Below are 16940 nucleotides of genomic sequence, written 5' to 3'. Positions count from 1 at the left end.
TGAACTGAGCCGGCTCAAGGCATAAGCTAACTAAGCGGTTGCTTAGGGCCCGCCGTGGCCACCAGGCGGCCCCCAAGAGCACATGAAATGACAGCTTGATTGTTTTATATATATATATATATATATATATATATATATATATATATATATATATATATATATATATATATATATATATATGTCAATGGACAATGGTAATTATACAAAAACGCAATATTATTTTTCTTATCGATTAACCTTTTTTTCTTGTGTAAAAATAAAACTATTTTAGTAATAAAAAATAAGTTTCTGTTCCATAAACTTGGTACTGATAACAGCTTAACATTATTTACATTAGCCTACCATTTTGGGGTCTTTGCTATTATATTCCAATATTATTATGCCTCAATTAGCTTGTTATAGATTAAGAGTTGTTGTTTTAGGTGTACAGATGGCTTGCTGCTGTGTATAATAATTTATGTTGTTAAAATAACATTCTGTTCCGTCAACTATGTACTCTTATGAAACTTCCTTAGGAGCACTGTTGAAATATTTTGGAGGTGGGGCACAATCAATGCCACCTGCCCCAAGTGCCAGTGCTACAGCTGATGATGATACAGCAGGTGAGTTTTCAACAATCCCAGATCAATATATTTATATGGATAAACTATGCTTTTGTGAGATCTTTTTTTGTTTTTCACAGACAGTTGCATTACCTTCTAATATGACATCTAACATGGCTAGCTTTTATTATAATAATAATTATTATTATTATTATAATTATTATAATTATGATGATTATTATTTTCATCTTTCATCAGGTCCATCCTATGCAGGCGAGGAGCACTTAGCAGCACCTGCATCCACTGATCCTACTGTTCCTTCCATGTCTGTTTCAACCACAGCAGCCTTTGTATTTGCTCTGTTTTCTGTAGAATATCCTGAGATTAATATTTCTAATTATAATTATTAATGTAATACTGTTTATATTAAGTTATTTTATTTGTAGTTGATTGTTGTGCACTTTTGCACGTTGCTAATTTTTTTTTTAACCAAAAGTGGTTAACTTGTTTACAGTAAATGCATTGTCTGCTGGTTTATTTTGCTACTTTTCAGTACACCGCATTAAGTATGCCACTTAGTACTGTAAGACTTTGAATATTAAAGTGCAAATTAACACCTGACCACTCTCGTGGGTTTGCTACTGTTACAATTAAAACCAATAGAAGGGTAAAAACATGCCAGGTAGACATTGGTATGTTGTAAGCAACACAGCTACAACTAATAAAATTGATAATGGGTGTGTTAGATTTATAGTGTACAAATAATCAAGCATTGACAATAGTCAATCGTATTGGCGGCACAGAGGGGCCCCCAAATCAAATTCTGCTTAGGGCCCCATAAAGGCTTGGGCCGGCCCTGGATATGAATGAATATAAAACTGAGTACATAAATGTGAATATATGAAAATGATTGCATAGCTTCTGATTATAGCTGATTTCAAGCATAATATAAATAAGCAAATATATAAAATATAGAACTCTAGCCACATGCATCACTGAGAAAATACTTTTTCCAAAGGACATTATAATTGTACAATGCAGACGTTTGTGAAATTACTTTTAAACACTGTTTTAACTTGATCTGATGGTATAACTGTCCAGTCAGACAATGGAACTCCAGTCTTTTTTTTTTTTTTTTTTTTTTACATAAATTACTAATATAATCAGTTGTTCATTCAACCAGTGTGATTTTTGTTACTCCTTGGATGAAATATTAAATTTTCTTCTTATATATGTGTATCTCATAATGATCCTGCTTTGTGTCAGGGTAACATGTATCTTCATCTCATAAACATGCATCAAACATTTAAAGCCCTTTTGATGTATTCTTGTCAGTACCGTATTTATTAGTTCTTTGTCTATTGATTGTCTTCAGCCTCAGAGCCACCCTCATCAGGTGGTTGAGGAGGGAGTGGATGAAGAAGTTGAGGAGTTGAGTGGGGCAGAAGACACAGATCTGAGGGCCTGCTCTGGGAGGTGTTCCCTCCTGACCAGGAGAGGCATCACATTAAGAGTCCTCTTAAAGGACAGTTGTGGAGCCCGGAGACAGCGCTCTGTCCATACACTACCTGGTACTGTCCGACAATCAACTCATCATGGCTATTACCACTTATTTTTCTGCTTAATCAATATTATTTTTTTCATGGTTTGGCTTATGGATGAACTACAACTGTACTGACTGAATGTGTTTGCTGCACTTTGTCTTTCTCTCTCCAAGGTAAAAAGATTGTTGGATACTTTTTAAATGATGGGAAGATCTGTTGGGTGGAGACCGGGCAGATTTTTTAGCTCTCCAAGCGCCTTGGCCCACACCGTAAGTGCTTGGGCCCACACCGTAAGCGCCTGGTCAACCCGGCCAAGAAGTCTGGCTGTGGCTGGGCCTCAGTGCGGTACCGTGGCCAGAAACTGGTGCAGTACAAAACCACCTGGCTCCACAAATACCATCCTAGTGCCGACATGGTAAGCAACAGAGAATTTTGTAGTACAAGTATTTAAAAGGGGATACATTATTTTTGAATAAATATGGGATGATTATGACAATTTTGGACAATACATGTTATGAGGTGTAGCCAGTAATTGTATTATTTCATTTGTTTACTTCAGAGCCTGATAAGTGAGGGAGAGGATGACAAAATGGGAGATGATGATGAAGAGCTGCACGGTATGACACTGTACTCCACATAAACATGAGTAGTGCAACTTGCATTTACAACCACTTTTATTACTGATATCAGAACAAAGCACCCAAGGGTAATATAGAATATAGTGTAACAGGACATTTTTAGACTGGCAGAGTATTTATGAATACAGCTTCTGCAGCTAAAAGCAAAATTTTGTGTAATGCTGTGAATTAATGTTCCCTTTGTTAATGGTTTATAAAGGGCTTCATTAATGATGATAAAGTAATTTACAAATGCATTATGAATCATTGATATGCAGTTATAACAACATGAATGAAAAGGACGACTTTCATGCAATACTTGCCAAATAGTGAGCATTTTTACAAACATGTTATAAATGCTTAATAAATACATTTATTTACAGTTGTATTAATCAAAAACATGAAATGCCCTAATTCATGATTTATGTCACAATACAGCAAAAATAGACAATTATAGTGAGATTAAAAGGAGGGAATGTTCCATTTTGCTACAGTCCTCTTTGCGTTTATATTAATTACTGTAGTGTCTTGACTCACTTGTGTTGTCACTATCCTTGCCACGTTGATGTCAAGAATGATGCTACTCTAAGTGGTGTCCAAATTTAGTTTAGTCTTAGTTACCTAAAGTCAGGGTTGGAAGGGTTACTTTTGAAATGTATTCCACTACAGATTACACATGCTGTAAAATGTAATTTGTAACGTATTTCGTTAGATTACTCAAGGTCAGTAATGTTTTCTAAATACTTTGGATTACTACTTCAGCAGTGGTAGATTTTTTCACTTGTTTTGACTATAAAAACTCTGCCAGTACAGTAAGACAAAATACACGTTAAAAATACATTCTCTGAAAATCCTAAATATCTTATGCAGTGTTGTTTCTAAAACAAGAAAAATCAAATTGATCTTGTTTTAAGGATTTTTAGATATTTTTACAGGAAAACAATACAAAAATTATTATCGAGAATATGATTTTTTGCCCTTTTATCAAAGGTCTTACTAGAAAAAAATAAATTATGAGCCAACATGAATTTTCTTGATAAAAAATATGATCGTTCTGTAACGATTAAGACAATGTATTTACATGCATTCTATTAGTATGCAGGGTACCTTTAAAACACTGACCATCTCATTTGCATATGCGTGTGCTGTGGGATTAGAGAGTTACTACTCAGTCTGTGTACAGGTGCAGGAGGAAGATGCTCTTCCTGACCTTTATTATACTTTTATGTTTTGTGATGCTAATGGTTTGTTAATTTTCTCATGTATGAGAAGAGCGTGCAGCCTGTGTATCTACCATTAAATGTGTGGCAAACAAGGGCCCTGGGTAGCTCAGTCGTAAAAGACGCTGGCTATACCAACCCTGGAGTTCACTAGTTCGAATCCCAGGGCGTGCTGACAACTTCCTCACTACAGATGTGTTAATTAGATGATTAAAATTTATTTAACAAGTTCACCATTGTAAACAATGTTGGGAAAACAGGGATATCAGTTTCTGCTACAATTCTTTGTGCCTCAGGAATATATTGTGTAGTCTTTTTAGCACGGAGTAATACCTCAACGTACAGTAGATTAGATTATTAAAGTATTCTACATAACTTTATGTTTTATTAACCAGGATTACGAAATCTTGAGTAAAACTATGGCTGAAATAAAAAACTTTATCTCTGTGTGTAGACGCTAATAGTGGAGTTTTATAGGTCTGCTCCAGACCTGGTTTAGTTCAGTAAGATATGGAGTCCTAATACCTCAATACTCGACAAAGTCTAGGACTGCTTTGATAGCTTTTCTTCATTAAAAAAATAAAATAAATGTTTTGATTAAAACTTAAATCATGGACTCATGGATTATCGTTAAGAACGTTATAATTTACAGCTGGCTGAGAGTATTTACTGAATACTTTATTCAGTGCCAATTACAGTATTTTAATACATTAATAGATTGGATCTGACAGTAAAGTATGATTGTAACTCTGACCAATAACATTCCAGAGATGTGCATTTTTAACCACTTTGTGTTGTTTCATCCTCAGGCTTCTCTAAGTGGCTACACACCAAAAGACAAGGTGTATACGCAGATCCTAGAGCATGTGTACAACCAACTGTGCAACACACAGTGACTAGAGCAGTGTGTGTCTGTGCGTGTTTGAGTCAGGTTGTTAGAACTGTTCAGTTTATCGGTCAGTGCTGACTTAGGAACTCTCAACCTGTGCATTACTGTCTATGCACTGTTATACTGTATATGAAATGCCTTCATGGAGGAAATACCATATGTGCTTCTGTCCAAACTGTTGCCTTTAGGACGGTTAGGTCTGTATTACTGGCTGTGGTTTATGCGGTTCTGCCATACCTGTGCTGTGAACATGTCTTCCTCTGTGTTAGAAAATTCTTGTGGGTAGTTAGGAAAGAGAAGACAGGTTAATGAGTCTCTCTCTCTCTCTCTCTCTCTCTCTCTCTCTCTCTCTCTCTCTCTCTCTCTCTCTCCCCCTCTCTCTCTATCTCCCTCACTTTTTTTGCTGGTATTTTATCTGTTTATGTGCTTAGATTTGTGCCATGTTGACTACGCAATATGGGACAAATGCCTTTTACCTGCTGAAACCTGAAAATATACACTGGAACACATGAAACTCATTTCATTTGCTTCTGATTTTAACATCTTAGCCGCTTTTCCACCATCGTGCCAAGCTTTTCTGAGCACGGTGAGTAACGGTTTTAGTGGCATTTTCACTTTAACGCTTTCGATTCTACTGCAAACCATTCCTGGCCCAGAATTCACAGCACTGTAACCATACTCAGAACTGAGAACCATGCTGGTGAAATGGCTTTAGTGACATGACAACTCACGATTGGTCAATTGCCTAGTCCGTCCATTCTATTCATGATTGCACAGCAGCACAATTGAAAAAGAAACCATAACAGTGGCAATGAGTCTGCATCATTACAGAATAGGGATGTGCACGGATATTCGACATTCGGTTAACCGTTCGATCTGCTACTATTCGAATATCAAAACCTCTATTCGGTTATTCTACACGTGCAATACAGGTCTGCAACCTGACTAGAGCTCGATGAGTTCCGACAAACCATCAGATTAGGGTGAGTTAGGGGCTGTTCAAACATGCCTTTTGTGTGGATCTGCACTGTTATAGATCAGTGGTACTGGCACGTGCTGTATGGAAGTCTTTTACTGTTTCGCTGACTGAATCTCACTTTTTTCTCTCAGCGCCTGGCGCAGGATCGCCACATTTTTAGACACGAGTAAAAGTTCAAAAGACTTCAGTTTTTATAAATGCATCTCGAAACACCTGCATTGTGTTTCATTCGTTGTTCTGCGTTCTGAAGAAGAGTACTTTATGTGACGTTACACCATTAAACATGATTCCAGTTTGTTTTTCACCAAGCAACATTTCAACGCTTTATAAACAGTAAGAATGTGTTTTTTCCCTTTTGCTCTGGTGTGCATATTTAGTATAATAATTAGACAAATTCAATGTAATTTGATTTTAAACCATTTAAAAATCAAAGCACCATGAAGAGGCTATTTACTGTGACCCCACGCACATAATATTTGCGTTCGCTGCCTCACCGATGTGTGAACCTGCCCGTGCAGAGCGCATATACTGGCAGTGGCAGTTTTATTATTTTTGTTTGACTTTAATGCAAGACTTTTTCATTTAAAGATGTACAGTATGTATTAGATTCATAGCTCACTGTACATTTTATTTGCTGCTGTTTTGTGTAGTGTTTAAGGTAATTCTATTATAATAAACATTCTTTAATCCCATGTCCCGACTCCATATGAAAAACCGATTAACCATTCATGAAACCTTGCGGTTAACAGAATGTTAAAAATGGTAACCTTGCACATCCCTAGTACAGAACTGTATGATGCAACAATGGTTACTTTTAGGCCTGATGGTGAAAAGGAGGCTCTTGACATTACTATTTTTTTATATTAAAATAAAATAAAAACAAACAGAAAGCTCCACTTACAAGTAAAACAGATGGGGTACTTTCTTGAATTTATTCACTTAAAGATGACTGGACACAACATTAAAATACAAATATTTAAGGTTTGGGATATTTAAGAATAACAATATAATGCAGTTAAATCTTCCAAGACATACAAGAGGAGACTTTAAAACTACAACATACATCAACCTGCTATGATAGTAAGCCAACATGCAAAACTTCTTAATTAAAAAAAGCTGAATGGTTTTGTATACATATAAAAAATAATATAATACTAAAAGAGTAGAACCAGAATGATTTATTTTCATAAGATTATTCTGGTACTCCGGTTGAATTAGACAGAAATAACACATTTGTTTAAATTTGTAGTGTTGCAAAGGCACATCAGTACACATGCTTGTACATCTGGTCACAGAGCTCATACCAAATACTGAAACCAACAAGCTCTTTGTACAAAACAAACAAACAAACAAAGACAGAAATAAACGACATGTTAGCTTGAAAATAAGAATTACTATTTTTTTTTTGTTGTTCTAGGTCCATTCTTGCCATCAAAGAGGCACTAAAAATCTGTAATCATCTTTTTGTTTTCACTTTGAGATAGTGACTTTAACCTGTCTGCTCCAGCACATCTGGTGGCCTGACACATGTAAACAGACACCGGTAGGCAAAGGACAAAGCATACAGAATCCACTAGAGAGGTGCTCTGTTCAGATAGGACTTGGAGTGGGTGGAGGGACAGAAGTTGGTGTGTTCAGAACCGACAAGAGGTGCGTGGGACTGTGAAGTTTGCAATGACACAGTTTTTTTTTTTTTTTTTTTTTTTTTTTTAAATCATACCACATCACCCCAAGAGAGAACAAGAGATGTAGCACCATCCCTTCATTTCTGAAGACTGAAAGAAATGTTTATATTTATATACATTTTAAAAAAGTCTATGTAAAATTGTCTTACTTCAAACAAGGGGGTTATTAGACAACATCCACCCTAAACATGTCTAAATAATCACAGCTGAAATAATGGGACACTGCCAGCAGCATCAGATGGTTAGACTACCAGTAAACTGACAAAAGAGGAGAAAGAGAGGAAGACTGTATATTCAGGCAACCGGAGGAACACATTTCAAGAACCTTATTACATTCCATAACTATTTGGCTGTGTTTTCCTTAGAAAATAGACAAAAAATGACTGGATGGTATCAGTCCCCCAAGTTTGAAGTTGAACTGTAATAATAAGAGGATGGCAAAGTGTTTCAAACTTCATAGTGTTAAAAAATTGTAGTGCAGTAAGAATAGAACATCTTTTTCAGATATCCCAGAAAGCCATCTCAACCTGAAACACATCCCTTACATAAGTATTTTAGTTCATCTTTACAAAATGATGTCCCAGGTGCTAATCATATCTTGTAAAAAATGCATGAAAATATTAGATGAGGAAAGCTATAGAAAAACATTACAAATATGGAGTGTATAAAAGGACTAATTCCTCTTTACAGGTTTGTGGCTCAGGATTGCTGCTTATTGGGACATTGCACATGCAGCCTCACAGTGCGGAGTTAACGTTTTCGTCACAGATAAAAGGCAGTTTCTCCTTAATCAGGGGCAGGTACACGTCGCACCTGACCAGCAGGGGGAAGTAAAGGGACCAGTCGAGTCAAAATGCAACCATTCACAATCCAACAATCGAGGACATGCATTGAGCACGTACACTCACTGCTCTTTAAAAACCCACTGGGGTATCTTTATCTGTATTCATTTCTTTTTAGTTTATGTACTACAAAATAGTTTGAGACATTATTAACAAACTTGATAAAAAAAAAAAAAAAGAAAAAAAAAATGAAATGTGTTAGTGTATGAAACTAAAGCTTAACCAAGTTGAATTGTCCTTGTCTGTCAGTCAGTCAGTCAGTCAGTTAATGCTTATTTTCAGTCCTGGAATGTGAAGTTGTCATTTTCCAACCATCCCTCCTTCAAAAATAAATCAATGTGTAAAAGTGCCTGAGTACAGGTACATTTGGATCAACGGCAACAATGTGAATACAGGTGAGGATGAAGACCAAGATGACTTCAGCTGTCTCCTTTCTCCCTACCTCACTTCCCTCCATCTTTCTCCCTTTTATTTGTTTTTGCTCCTCTCTCCCCCTCCCCCTCTTTTCCTCTTTGGACACCTTTTAGTGTGGAAGAGGAACGATCACCTCCACGTAGTTGAGAGGGAAGAATCCTGATTGGCCACGAAGCATGCCTTCGTACCAGTTTTCATCGATTTGATTGGTCAGAGTGATGATGTCACCCTCATGGAAGCCCAACTCACCCTCATTCTCTGGCTCAAAGTCATAGAGCGCTTTACAGCACGGCTGCTCCGCTGCTGTGAAGTAAGATGGTGAGGACAGAGATTTAATGATGAGGGCAGGAGTCAGTGGTTGATGTATTAGAAATGACCAAAAAAAAAAAATCATACAGTAATTTAAGTATTACACCCTCACAAGGCAGATACTATAACTATTTTAAAATTGTATATATTTATAATACTTTCATAATTCCCAGCAGCAACTAGGAACTAGTCTGTCAACCCAGAGTCATGCCTTCAAGTGCAATTTCCACAAAATACACAGGTATTTGACCTCTGTGAAGTTGGCACCCCATATACAGTTGTGCTCAAAAGTTTGCATACCCTGGCAGAAATTGTGAAATTTTGGCATTGATTTTGAAAATATGACTGATCCTTTTATTTAAGTTTAGTAAATCATAATGATAAAGAAATCACCCAAATGGCCCTGATCAAAAATTTACATACCCTTGAACGTTTGGCCTTGTTACAGACACACAAGGTGACACACACAGGTTTAAATGGCAATTAAAGGTTAATTTCCCACACCTGTGGCTTTTTAAATTGCAATTAGTGTCTGTGTATAAATAGTCAATGAGTTTGTTAGCTCTCACGTGGATGCACTGAGCAGGCTAGATACTGAGCCAAGGGGAGCTGAAAAGAACTGTCAAAAGACCTGCGTAACAAGGTAATGGAACTTTATAAAGATGGAAAAGGATATAAAAAGATATCCAAAGCCTTGAAAATGCCAGTCAGTACTGTTCAATCACTTATTAAGAAGTGGAAAATTCGGGGATCTCTTGATACCAAGCCAAGGTCAGGTAGACCAAGAAAGATTTCAGCCACAACTGCCAAAAGAACTGTTCGTGATACAAAGAAAAACCCACAGGTAACCTCAGGAGAAATACAGGCTGCCCGACAACACCTTGACACACCTCACAGCTTCTGGCACACTGTAATTTGGAGTGACAAGACCTATGTTTGGAGAGGGGTCAACAAGGCCTATAGTGAAAAGAATACCATCCCCACTGTGAAGCATGGTGGTGGCTCACTGATGTTTTGGGGGTGTGTGAGCTCTAAAGGCACGGGAAATCTTGTGATAATTGATGGTAAGATGAATGCAGCATGTTATCAGAAAATACTGGCAGACAATTTGCATTCTTCTGCACAAAAGCTGCGCATGGGACGCTCTTGGACTTTCCAGCACGACAATGACCCTAAGCACAAGGCCAAGTTGACCCTCCAGTGGTTACAGCAGAAAAAGGTGAAGGTTCTGGAGTGGCCACCACAGTCTCCTGACCTTAATATCATCGAGCCACTCTGGGGAGATCTCAAACGTGCGGTTCATGCAAGACGACCAAAGACTTTGCATGACCTGGAGGCATTTTGCCAAGAAAAATGGGCAGCTATACCACCTGCAAGAATTTGGGGCCTCATAGACAACTATTACAAAAGACTGCATGCTGTCATTGATGCTAAAGGGGGCAATACACAGTATTAAGAACTAAGGGTATTTAGACTTTTGAACAGGGGTCATTTCGTTTTTTTCTTTGTTGCCATGTTTTGTTTTATGATTGTGCCATTCTGTTATAACCTACAGTTGAATATGAATCCCATTAGAAATAAAAGAAATGTGATTTGCCTGCTCACTCATGTTTTCTTTAAAAATGGTACATATATTACCAGTTCTCCAAGGGTATGCAAACTTTTGAGCCCAACTGTTATTAAATCATTACCAAATCTATACCATTCCTTTGTGCTGCATTTGTGCTGCAAATGTTAACGTTTGTGTTGGTTCGGTGTTTGAGATATTAGACATAATTTTTTTTGGCTGTGTGACATCACTTTCCACCCCATGTGGTCCAAATCGCTCCAAACCGGTGCCGTTCATTTGTGCTCGATTTGTGCCGTTAAAAGAAACACTGTAACTATTTCCCTTCCTTAGATATAACAAGAAACTTTTCGGGAGCAGTGACGTCACTCTCCACCCCATGTGGTCCAAATCGCTCCAAACCGGTGCCGTTCGTTTGTGCTCGGATTGTGCTGATTTGTGCCGTTAAAATTAATCTTGTTTCTAATTCCCTTCCTTAGAAATAACATAGAACTTTTCGGAAGCAGTGATGTCACTCTCCACCCCATGTGGTCTAAATCTCTCCGAACTGGTGCTGTTCGTTTGTGCTCGGTTTGTGTCGTTAAAATTAATCATGTATCTATTTCCCTTCCTTAGAAATAACAGCTTGTATTCAGGAGCAGTGACGTCACTCTCCACCCCATGTGGTCCAAATCGCTCCAAACCAGTGCCATTTGTTTGTGCTGGTTTGTGCTGTTAAAAGAAACACTGTAAATATTTATCTTCCTTAGATATAGCATGAAACTTTTCGGGAGCAGTTACGTCACTCCTACACAACCGGCAAAAAGGAATGGTATAGATTTGGTAATTATTTAATTATATGGGGTGCCAACTTCACGGAGGCTGGACAACATAGTGTGAAGAGTGTCGTCACTGCTCCCGAATACAAGCTGTTATTTCTAGGGAAGGTAAATAGATACAAGATTAATTTTAACGGCACAAAACATCACAAACCGAGCACAAACAAACAACAACGGTTCGGTGCGATTTGGATGACATGGGGTGGAGAGTGACGTCACTGCTCCCGAATACAAGCTGTTATTTCTAAGGAAGGGGGATAGATACAAGATTAATTTTAATGGCACAAATCAGCACAAACCGAGCACAAACGAATGACACCGGTTTGGTGCGATTTGGATGACATGGGGTAGAGAGTGACGTCACTGCTCCTGAATACAAGCTGTTATTTCTAAGGAAGGAGAATAGATACAAGATTAATTTTAACGTCAAAAATCAGCAACAATCGAGCACAAACAAACGGCACTGATTTGGAGTGATTTGGACCACATGGGGTGGAAAGTGATGTCACACAGCCAAAAAAATTATGTCTAATATCTCAAACACTGAACCAGCACAAACGTTAATTTTTGCGGCACAAATTGGCACAACATTTTTTTAACATTAACATTTGGTGATTATTTAATTATATGGGGTGCCAACATTACGGAGGTTAGCATTTGTGTTAGATTAACACAGTTTAAATCCCACTTCAACCATTTGTTAAAAATTAGGTGCACTATGTTAGTGAGGGGTCAGGTGTTAAAGCCTGGGTTTATCGTCATGTGACAGGAGACCCTGAATTTCAGTCTGTAGCAGGGGTTTACTCTGTCAAGTGGAGCAGCACTCAGCCTGACGCCAACACACATGCACACATTCATGCAAACACAAACACAGAGATATTCGTACAATCTTTTGCTCTCCTCAGCCACGTCCACACTAATCTGTTTAAATTTGAAATCTCTGCTTTCTGTTTCCTAATGCCATCGTTTTCCAAAGTATGCAGTTATGGAGAATGTCTTCATTGGAGCAAAATGCCATTCCAGTGTGGATGAGATGCATAAACATAGCATAATCAATGTTAAAAATAAATTAAAAAACAAAAACGTATTAGTGTGGACATGACCTTACACATTCACAAACCTTTTTTTGTGTGTGTGTGTAAAACACACACAGTATATCCCACCCAAACATCCAATGTGTAACCTGTAGTTAGCTGTATATTGATGCAATAAACATCCATCTAATGGAGAGCCTGAACTTGATGCATGATTAAGTCTATAGCCGCTTTTCCACCAATGGGCCGAACAGTTCTCATCGCAAAACCATACTGTTCCGTGCCGATCCAGGCCAGCTGGTGCGGTTAAGGTTTCCTCTTCTACTGTGGTACGTAACAGATCTGTCTTTTGGCGATGCTGTGAGAGGTAAACTTTGGAGCGACGGAGGATGATCGCATATTCCAGTTTTTAGGACTACCTTTTTCCCTGGTTTTACTCTGTTAACAAACAGCAAAGACACAGACCATGCTGCAAAAAGGAAAGCAAAGAGACAAAGGCCCAAGGTTTACAATAATTTGCTGAGGGCTTGTGTTTACCACTGGACACCAACATGCAGAAAGGTAAAAGTTCCCAAACTAGCTTAAAAGGATATTTATTGACAAAATATTATATACTGAAGTATTTTGAGTTTAAATGAGCTAGTAATCTACTTCCCTGATGAAAAAGGTGTGTAGAAAAACTAATGTCTACAATACTAGCTAAACCATCCATCATAATAAAATCATGAAGAAACACATTTTAAAGCCATTCAGTCGGCACATTCTAAAGCCATTCTACCAGCACGGTTGAGAATGGTTGAGTATGGTCAGCAGTGGAGTACGGTTAGCTAACTGTGTAGAGAATTCTGTGGTGAGAATGGTTTATAATCGTGCTGTGCTGATCCGTGCTCAAGTGGAAATGTGACTGTAACTGTTCCATGCTAAGAACCGTTCAGTCCCATGGTGGAAAAGCGGCTAAATATGTCCCTTAAGAAATTCTCACTTTCACTGCTATGGAAACTCCCTAAAAACATGCCCCAAAACATTAGTATGACCTCATGGATATGTATGTGTGTTTACGTATGTAGAAAAGCCAATCAATTGTGTTGCTGTGGCAGAAACATTTGATTATCTTGATCTGTTCACAACAACAAATGTTCGTGTCCATCTGTGCTGTAAACATGTGCTAGATGGATGTCTTTGACTGCTGCGTCTTTGACATCTTGCTGTTTTTTCAGTCTTGCAAAGGAATACGTGTGTCAAGTTAAAATGAACTTCATTTTTAAAAACACTTGTGCGTCTGGCTTTTTTCAGTGCAATAACGGTTTTGGTCCGAATGGCCCCTTAATTATGCAAAAAAAGTAAATGTTTGATCAAAAACTTTTTAAAGAAAAGCACATGATTAATCTGTATCTTGCTTTTGATCAAATACAGTTACAACTAATTGTTGAGGATTTATATTTCCTTTATTTTAATGCACCTTCCCAATAAATCTCATCCAACTTCCTAATTTTTCCTCCCACCCCCAGCGCACTTTAACATGCACTTTCCCATGCATACACATATGGATATACACACAAACATTCTCTGACTCACGCAATCTGGTTTTCCGCAATGCCATTCTGCCAGACTGGTGGTATGGGTCTGATGACGTAATGGGAAGAGAATACAGAACAGGGTCACTGGCTGACGAAGTGAGCAGCTGACAGCTGCCGAATTGGCTTGCCTATCCCGACACACACATACATTCATGCCACACACAAATGGACAGGCGGTCTCATCACACCCTGCCACCAAACCGCAACCAGACAATGTGCCTTTCTCTCACAAGTCTCTTGTTAAAGTGGTTTCATCAATGTAATGGAGATGCTGACCATCTATTCTGATCCAGCAACAGCTCAATTCCTCACTTTAATGTATGTCTCACAATGGAATGGGGAAAGTTGGGCTGCATTTTTTCATTTAAAGGGAAAGTTCCCCCAAAAAAGAAAATTCTGTCATAATTTCTGTCATATTGTTCTAAACCCATATGACTATCTTTTTTCTGTAGAACATAAATGGAGATGTTAGACAACATGTTAGCCTCAGTCACCATTCATTTTCATTTAAGCTTTTTTCCATGCAATGAAAGTATATTTTTATATTTAATATTTTGCCTAAAATCTCCTTTTGTGTTCCACAGAAGAGGGAACAATAAACGGGTTTGGAACAACATGAGGTTGAATTAATGATGACAGAATTTTCATTTTTGGGTGAAATAACTCTTTTTTTTTTAGTGGTCTGGTCTTACCTGCATTGTGCATGGGTGGAGCAGATATCGGGGTGAAGCCACCATTTGAGTGTTCGTTAGTGTCTCCAAAGTCAATTGCAGGTTTGGGCTTGGGAATATACTCTTTACGAGGACGTGACTGAGCATCGTTCATCCTGGTTGATTAAAAGAAGAGTCAATTATAAGTCACTTATTTCTTCTTTTGACAGAAATCAGCCCATCATGACTATAGTATCTGTATGAACAGACGCTTTGTAAGGTCACATGTGCTCACACATACACACCTGTCTCTGAGTTTGTCTGACAGTTCATCCAGGATCTGAACAGCCTGTCTGTGGTACTGCAGCTGAGACTCAACCAGCGATGACAGCTGGCTCACCTGCTCAATCTGCACAGCCAGGAACGAACGAGAACAAACACACACACACACACATTGGTGCGGCTATCCTTATGAGGACTCTCCATAGACATAATGATTTTTATACTATACGCACTATAGATTCTATCCCCTAACCCTTACAAAAATCTTTCTGCATTTTTACATTTTCAAAAAAACATAGTTTAGTGTGTTTTTTAAGCATAAATACCCTTGTAATTACCAGTTTGTAACCTAAAAATGTTTCCTCCTAAACGACCCAAACCCCCCGCCCCCCACATGCAAACTTGCTCAATGGAACCTTTCACATATAGCTAACTACAAGAACACGAGTTCTCTCTCACACATGCATAGCGATTTCTCCTCTTGCATGACTACACACAGCTTACACACAGTAACACTGGGCTACCACAACAACCTTCATAAACAAACAGCCTAGTTAATGAGTACTTCATGAAGCCTGACTTGAATTCACTACACTTGAGTCTCATTAGACGGTTGAATTTCAGCTCTGCTATGATTCACACTAAACTTTTACTATACTTTAAATCTGTGCCAAACTGTATCTTCACTACATCACTTTGCATTTAGTACTTTGATGATTTTAAATGCTCTTTATATTCATAGACTCCATCTGCCAATGCTTCAGTCCCCATGAAGTCATTCTCATTTTGAAACTACAGATGGCACTGTGAAATCTCAAGAAAATAGATGACAGCTACAGCCAGTTACTGTGAGGTTTTTATTGTTTTGGCTGCAGTACAGCTTCATTGGATTAACTGGCTTGAACCACTGATTGGCTGGAGTCAAAGAAGGACGGGATATTTTCATTTTTAATTCCACTAATTCTAAAGTGACATTCATTCAAGAGTTACTGTTAATTTTGGTAATGCCAAAGATATTCCCTCCTGGTATAAACTCAGTTGGACAAGGTATTACAGACACACACTAATTTACGCAGTGCTACTAATAGGATTAGCACAACCCCCAGGACACACAAAAGCACAAAAATATAAAAAAAAATTAAGTGTCAAGCTGCCAGATCCTTACATCAGTTTCTAGAAGATTGTACATGCTGATCTCAGCCACCTCCTTAGATTCATGAAACTTCTCCAGTGCCTGCCTGACCTCTTCATCTGGAATCTTCCCTTGACGTTTCTTCTTATAGTCATAATCCAACCTGCGTCCTTCTAGCTTTTTCAGATGGTGCTGAGAAAAAGGGGAACTCTCCATGTCAATCCAAGTGGTGTAGAATAGAGCATATTCAAGCATAGCCATAAAGGCAATCAATTTAAAATATATAAAATCTAGTGGTGTCCAAACATAATATCAAACCTGTAAGCTATAATATGTAGTCTGACTTGTATTTTCTTTTAACCTGCATAGTTTTGTTCATGGTTTTTGAGGATGAAAACATGTCATGCAACCTACCCAATGTTGGCATCTGCCTAATATGGCTCATCAACATGGGTTACCATGTGTCTACTAAGTGATTAGGGGTGGGTAAAAATATAGTTTTTCTGATTAATCACGAACGCAACTGGCTGGAAATTGTGTAGTTTAGTCGTGAAGTGTTCAGCAGCGAGATCCTTTCACAGAGTGTTGAGAGTAAAAGTTTTTCCGTGTAATGTGTGTCCAAGACGAGATCCATGCAACCCATTTGTCATTGAATAATGTCTCTTTTAATACTCTTTCTGTTCTTTACAGTTAGTTTTTGATCAAAAACAACTACAAAAACACATTTAATTCTAATCATGCATCGCACAGATGAGATAAAGCCATCAGAGTCCTCTCTAGTTAACATGCGCTCATTTAAAGGCGCAGTTTACAGAAATGCTGTTTTTTGTTAAAGAGAC

The 16940-nt window shown here is 38.0% G+C and overlaps 1 protein-coding gene across 2 annotated transcripts in view; it reads right to left on the bottom strand.

The window, feature by feature from the left end:
• Window positions 1-2750: 2750 nt before the first annotated feature.
• The window catches only part of LOC127424456 (endophilin-A2-like), a 35264-nt gene continuing 21074 nt past the window's right edge, over window positions 2751-16940 (bottom strand). The window contains exons 6-10 of one of the 2 annotated variants that reach the window (XM_051669696.1): window positions 16135-16293; window positions 14993-15096; window positions 14730-14863; window positions 14036-14083; window positions 2751-9035 (exon numbers count right to left, since the gene is read on the bottom strand). In XM_051669696.1, the coding sequence (XP_051525656.1) occupies window positions 8842-9035; window positions 14036-14083; window positions 14730-14863; window positions 14993-15096; window positions 16135-16293 (639 nt within the window). In that variant the 3' untranslated portion in view covers window positions 2751-8841. The remainder of the gene's footprint in view (window positions 9036-14035; window positions 14084-14729; window positions 14864-14992; window positions 15097-16134; window positions 16294-16940) is intronic. The other variant, XM_051669697.1, reaches the window with a different exon arrangement.

This window comes from Myxocyprinus asiaticus, chromosome 33, assembly GCF_019703515.2.
Source record: "Myxocyprinus asiaticus isolate MX2 ecotype Aquarium Trade chromosome 33, UBuf_Myxa_2, whole genome shotgun sequence".
Taxonomy (NCBI): Eukaryota; Metazoa; Chordata; class Actinopteri; order Cypriniformes; family Catostomidae; genus Myxocyprinus; species Myxocyprinus asiaticus.
This window is presented reverse-complemented; position numbering and strand designations above follow the sequence as displayed.